This window comes from Vulpes vulpes, chromosome 4 (assembly GCF_048418805.1).
Source record: "Vulpes vulpes isolate BD-2025 chromosome 4, VulVul3, whole genome shotgun sequence".
In the NCBI taxonomy this organism is placed as follows: domain Eukaryota; kingdom Metazoa; phylum Chordata; class Mammalia; order Carnivora; family Canidae; genus Vulpes; species Vulpes vulpes.
In genome coordinates, this window is record NC_132783.1 from 118,154,592 (window position 1) to 118,161,350 (window position 6,759).

A 6,759-nucleotide genomic window follows, 5' to 3' on the forward strand; every position below is an offset into this window, starting at 1 on the left:
ACTATAAACCCAGAAATCTGGGATGGACAGAATTATAAGAATAACTTCTAAAGCTCTGTCCCTGCTATGACTGCCATGTATATATAAGATTTACGTTCAGGGGGCACCTGGTGGCCCCTGGTGGTGAGTATCTGCCTTCAGCTCAGGTCATGATCCATGGAGTCTCAGGACTGTGCTCTCTGCTCAGCAAAGAGCCTGCTTCTCCTTCTCCCTCAGCCTCTCCCCCATGCTCCTGCTTATATTCTCTCTCTCTCTCTCTCATGTGCACACATGCTCTCTCAAATAAATGAATAAAACCTTAAAAAAAAAGATTCATGTACAGAAAAAGTAAGAAATAGGTACACCCTTTGATGGCTGGACTTCAAGAAGCACTGTGAAGGCCTGGAGCCAGGAAACCCAAATTCAAATCCTGATTCTGCAATCAATTGGCTAGCTTTCTCAGGATGCTTTTAACCTTCTTTATAAAACAAAACAAAACAACAAAAAACAAAATAAAACAAAACCTTCTTTATAGGGTGGTTATAAGATTTCATAAGATAATCCATGTAAAGTGCTTAACAGAGTACCTGGTACAAGGCAAGCTCTCAATATCGGTAGCAGTTGCTTTCGTTACTATTATTGTTAAACTGGAAAGAATAGCACTACCATGGATCCAATGGATCAAGAAATCGTCTAAGGATATTTGGTTAATCATATTCAAGCAGATGGTGACAACAGCTGATCATGATAATAATAGGTAATAGGAATGAAACACCAGAGCCTCAGAGGGCCGGTAACACCAAAGAAATAGAGTTGAGGACTGAGGGACTGTGAGACTGAGCCCTGATTACATTACCTGCTTCAGCCATGACAGAGACTGATCGACTGATCGTCTTTGGAATTTTTTTTTTTTTTTTTTTTTTTTTTTACGATTAGCGGGAGAGGAAGAGACTCTCAACTTGACTCCAACACAGGGCTCAATCTCATGACCTTGAGATCATGAGCTGAGCCAAAATCAAGAGTCAGACACTTAACTGAAAGTCCAGGTACCCCTGGACTTCTTTAGGAGCTAATATATTTTCTTTCCTCACCCTTCTTTGGCCTTAGCCATTCTGAGTTGGGTTTCTGCCACTTCGGTAAAAACAGAGGGTCCCTCAGCCTTTTGAAAGGGAAACAGAGCTCACTGGGAGCCAGCATAGGTTAGCAAAAAACAAAAACAGAATTACCAGACTATCCTCATTCCCTTACTGAAAGGCAGCTAGGTCAGCAGATCAAAGGAATGCTGTAGACTCGAGTAACTGGCCCAGCAAGGTGCTGACGTATTTCTAAGGAGTGTCTCTAAGGAGCAAGACCTGTGGTGATGGAGACTGAGAGCTAGGGGTGTGGGTGGAGGGGGCCAAAGGACAGTAATATGAACTAAAAACTCATAAAACTACACTATTCAAAGAATGTTGATCAGTCTCAACCTCTGGGATCTGCCAGTTTGATTAAAGAGATGAAAGCACTATTCTTTCAGTGCTTTCTTCTCTAAGGCCACCTGAATCTAAACCTCTACCCCTTTCTCCTGGACTACTAGAACAGTCTCCTGATTGGATGCACAGCACCAGAGTGTTTCAAAAACATGAAACTGACTGCTTTACTTCTCTGCTTGAAACCCGGACAAGTTTTTCCTGACTCACATCCCCCTTCCAAAGAAGCACTCCTTTCCCCCCAATAATTATATTTCTTATCCTATTTGTTTTACTGTTTCATTTAATAAAGGGTAAGCTCCATGAGGGCAGGGATTATGTCTGTTTTATTCACCAACACGTTACCTAGTGTCTATTCTAGGTCAAGTACATGGTAGGTGCTCAATTAATTGAATGAATTAAAGATATGAACAAACACTGACAGATCAAACTGCCAAGACACTGTAACAAGTGGAGTTAGACTAAAATAATCATACACAACTCTTTGGAACCACCGAAAAGTTTAAGGTCAGGTGAGAGACAGCAACTCCCCTCGAATTTTATATAAGTGGAATTCTAGAGTATGTACTCTTTTTGGTCTGGCTTCTTCTCCTCTTTCTTTTCAGTGAAAGAATATCCATGCACTGGATAAAGAACTGATTCTCTATCTTTCTAATACAAAAAACCTGGACCTAGGGATGGAATGTCTGGATCACAAGAAAGGTATATATTCGACTTTTTAAGAAAATAAAGTGGTTGTGCCATTTTACATTTTCACCAACGGTGCATACAAGTTCTAGTTTCTCCACATCCTTATCAACACTTGCTATAGTCAATCTTTTTAATTTTAGCCGTCCTAATAGATAGGAGGTGGAATCTCAATGTGGTTTGGATGTGTATTTCCCTAATGATGAATTATCTTGAGTATCTTTTCAAGTGCTTACCAACTACATGTACATCCTAGTTTGTTCAAATTACATAAGAGGCTCTCACTCATTACATAATTTAGACAAACAATACAGAATTTATAGGGAGTATATAGTCCTCCATTACCAATCCCATCCCAAAAATCCACACAGATAACCAAAGGTGCATACGAATCACCCAGGAGCACTTTTCAAGCATGCAAACTCTTGCCCCCACCCTTGAAGATTCAGATTCAGGCAGTGAGGAATGAGGTTATTTCCACAAGCCCCTAGGTGATTCTGATGCAGGTAGTCTATAGATCATTTCTTGAGGAAATTCTGCTTTTAATCTCATCCTACTTAAGAAATGTTGGAGGAATGAAGGCAGCGAGGCTGGAAGGAGAAACATGAAAGGGGTCCTTGGGTTCAAATAAGAAAGAGTCTTGGACTGAGAGTGCAAGTATGTTTGCTCTATGTTATCCTATGCAGCACCAAATGTTTGGAATCTAAAGGTCAAATTAGAAAGAACTTTCTAGGAGCACCTGGCTTTGGAGTTGTGGCACCATCAAGCCCCATGATGGGTGTAGAGCTTATTTTAGAAAAACAAAACAGGGACACCTGGGTGGCTCAGTCAGTTAAGTGTTCGACTTTTGATCTCAGCTCAGATCTGATCACAGGTCATGAGTTCAAGCCCCATGTTGGGCTCCACGCTGAGCCAATAAATAAAATCTTTAAAACAGGGGCACCTGGGTAGCTCAGTCAGTTGGGCATCTCCCTTCGGCTCCAGTACTGATTTAGAGGGCTTGATCCCAAGATCAAGCTGCTCAGTGGGGAATCGGCTTCTCCTTCTCCCTCTGCCACTTCCCCTGCTTGTGCTTGCGTGCTCCCTCCCTCTCTCTCAAATAAGCAAATCTCTAAAAAATAATAAAATAAAATACAATCTTTAAAACAAACAAAAACCCAACCTTCTAACAGAGCTACTGTGAAACAAAATCAGGTCACAGAGGCAGGAAAGGAAGGAACTTGCCAAAGTCACTGAGCTTGCAGAAAAAAAGACTTCTCTGGGTTGAGAAATGATTGGCTGAAGGGGAGGCAGAGGGGGGCAAGAGACATTACACACATACACATTCTCTGTTTTTTAGAAAAAAACTCTCCTTTATAAACACCCAGAGAGGAATGTAACCCACCAGACAGGTAGTATGCAACCTAACCCAAATTAAATAGCAGCTATTTGCCCTAAGCCATATTTCCCTGACTCTATTTGCAAGGCCTAAAATGGTAGAGAAAGGAGACAACACACTATTTTGTAAGAGCAGTTCTTTTTATAGGTAAGTAGGCCCGCCCCAGGCCCTGTCCTCAAAATTTTGGATCTGCAGATTTCAAAACTCTTAAGCCTGTCAATAAACAAGCAATAGGCTTTGGACAATCAAGCTCAACAAATGCTATTTTGCTTCAGTTACAGCTCTCAAACACCACTACCCCCCCACTGGTTAAATAAAAAGCCATTTATTTGATCTAGAACAGAATCAACCAAGGCTCTGTTTACCACGGCAAGCTGCTGATCCAAGAGGGATGAGAGCCAACTGCCAGTAACTCCTGTACCCTGGCAGAAACTCAGCTGAGCCCCCACCAGCTGGCAAGACTGGGTGTTGCCCAGGTCCCCACATCCCCCCTCCTCTTTCCTCTCATCTAAAAACAAGTGATACAGGTGCTGGTTCCATTCGAGAGGCAAGCAAGGCCCAATAAACAGTTCTTATTAGAATGTCTGGTAGCTTCTTCTTTCAGCATTTCACCTTAGGCCAAATATTGATGTGCACTGTTGCACTTTTATTTAGATTATCATCACCAAGTCATGCATTGTCGCTCATAAGTCATAATAAGTGTTCACTTTGTAGTTTCACGTTGACAATTATTTAAAATTTATTTCAGATATAGCCCAAGGTCTTCCAGGTCATCACCTCTCCTAACTGGCACAGCTGTGAGCCACTGCGGTTCTGTGCACCAGCACTTTTACTGAACACTTCCTAAGGGTCAATCACTGGGCTCAACAATCATTCTTAAGTCTGACAATAACTGGAGGGATGAAGCAGACAATCTCTCTTTTACAGCTGAAACTGGACATTGGGCTGAAACGAATACTACACTATATAAGTGAACTTGAATTTAAAAAAATCTTGAAAGAAAAAAACAAAAAACAAAAAAACTGGGCCCTGGAGAGGTTAAACTATGTGTCCAAGATCACACGGCTAGCAGAGTCAGGACACTGGACTGACAGCAGGTACTCGCTTCTTTCCCAGCTACCTCCCTTTAAAGCAGAAAAAAAAAAATTTTTTTTTTCCTCTGAACAGCGCAGCCTGAGTGCCAGCCTTCGGTCCTTTCTTACGGCAGAATGCTTCATGTCAAATCTGAAACTGTGTGCAAGGTTCCACATGAACCCCTCTGTGGGGAGGAACCCAGATCTCTAAGGGGTCAGGGACCCCAAGAAGGCGAAGCTCGGGGCCAGGCTGCTGTCAGTTTCTCTTCCCCCCTGCAGATTCTGGGCGCTCGCTGCACAGGGAGGGAAGCACTGCAGCCCTGAGGAGCTGAGCCGGAGGGTCAGGCTTCTGGTCCCCCTTTGGCACTACTTTTCGGTCCTTGGCCAAGGCCACTCAACACAGGGAGTGCACATTTCCTTTCTCTCTTTCCTCCTGGCCTATAGTCATAATTATATTTTCCTCGGCAAGGATTCTTTAATATTGCTTGTATTTTTCCATTGTTTCAACCTAGGGATTCTTATTCAAAGTCACCCCAGGGGCAGCCCGGGTGGCCCAGCGGCTTAGTGCCACCTTCAGCCCAGGGCGTGATCCTGGAGTCCCAGGATCGAGTCCCACATCGGGCTCCCTGCATGGAGCCTGCTTCTCCCTCTGCCTGTGTCTCTGCCTCTCTGTGTGTGTCTCTCGTGAATAAATAAATGATATGTTAAAAAAAAAAAAAAGTCACCCCAAATCCTACCCAGGGATAAACAAACCGATGCAAGAAATAATCCTTTTTTTCCCCCCCAGGCCACCTTACCTCTCCGGGCCTCAGCGCCCCACCTGTAAAGGGTCACGTGGATCAGGCTGCTCGCAGTCCCGAAAGAGCCCCAGACACAAAGCTCGACCGCGCGCCCCCGCCTCCCCGCCGCCCTCCCGCGCCCCTCGGCGCCCAGCCCGCCCGCCCTGGCCCTGGCCCTGGCCCTGGCCCTGGCCGCGGCCGCCGTCTCGGGGCGCAGGGGCTCGGGGCGCCGGGGAGCCGCCGCGCGGGAGGGGCGCCCCCTTCCTTCCCCCGCCCCGCGGCCGCGCCGGGCCTGGGCGCGCGGGTCCCACGGAGGGCGCGGGAGGGCGCGGGCGGGCGCGGCTCTGCCCACGCTGCGCGCGTGCGTGCGCCGCGGAGGGGCGGCCCGGCCGCGAGCCTTTGTCGATTGTCTGCGGCCAGGTTGTTGTCCCGTCGCCGCCCCCGGCCCCGCCCGGCCCCGGCGTGGCCCTGGCCGCCCCCCGCGCCCTGAGCTGCGGCTGCGGGGAGCGCCGCACCCACCGCGCCAGCTGGGGCAGCCGCCTCCCCGGCCGGGCTCCGCACCCCCAGACGCCGCCTAGCGCCCCGGCCGCCCGCCGGGGAGCCGGGCCCGCGCGCCCCCGAGTACCTGTGTCCGCGTGCGCGTCCCGAGCACCAGCTGTTAGCGGGGACCTCGCTGTCATTCCCGGGGCGTCCGCCCAGGAGGTCTGGGTGCCCCTGGCCCAGCTCCGCCACGAGCCAGCGGCCGGGCTCCCTGCGCCCCAGTGTCCTTCCCTGCGATACAAAGGTGTTGGCCCGGCCCTCGCCCTGCCCCTGCCGAGAAGTGGGACCGCGGTCAGCGCCCTCAGTGTCCAGGCCCGTGCGGCAGACGAGGTGCCCGCTCTCCGAGGTCGCACGTGGGACCTGAGAACTGCTATGAAAAAGTGGCCTATCCGGGAAGGCAGACCTTGTGTGTGGGGTCAGGAATCGACTGGATTTTAGCTTTCCTAAAGCTTCTCGGTTCTAATTCTTGTTCTCATTATTAGGGCTTCCGGGTCATTATTATTAGTGAGAGCGATAGTAGTGATGCTTGCGAAGTGCCGGGCGCTGCACTAAACAGTTTACTTGTGTCTTCCCATTGGTCACACTCACAACTTCCCTATAAAATAGACGTGCTTCGTGTTATTATTACTGTTATTATTCTCATTTTAGAAAAACAGAGGCCAGGAAAATGAAAGTAACTTGCCCACTGTTAAAAAGCTGCTAAGCTACAGGACCAGAATTCAAATTCAGAGTGTCAGAGGCCTGGAGGTGCTTAACCACTAGTCTGCATCCATAAAAACGTGAAGACCAGGGGTGCCTGGGTGGTTGAGTAGGTTAAGCATCTGCTTAGGATCAGGTCATGATCTCAGGGTCCT

The 6,759-nt window shown here is 47.9% G+C and overlaps 1 protein-coding gene across 4 annotated transcripts in view; it reads right to left on the reverse strand.

Moving 5' to 3' along the window:
* The window catches only part of ARHGEF37 (Rho guanine nucleotide exchange factor 37), a 55,367-nt gene extending 48,912 nt beyond the window's left edge, over positions 1-6,455 (reverse strand). Inside the window, exon 1 of one of the 4 annotated variants that reach the window (XM_026008818.2) lies at positions 5,991-6,455. In XM_026008818.2, the coding sequence (XP_025864603.2) occupies positions 5,991-6,045 (55 nt within the window). In that variant the 5' untranslated portion in view covers positions 6,046-6,455. Of the gene's footprint in view, positions 1-5,383; positions 5,797-5,884; positions 5,969-5,990 lie in introns of those variants that run through there. The other 3 variants (XM_072756896.1, XM_026008826.2, XM_072756897.1) reach the window with 3 other exon arrangements.
* Positions 6,456-6,759: the final 304 nt, after the last annotated feature.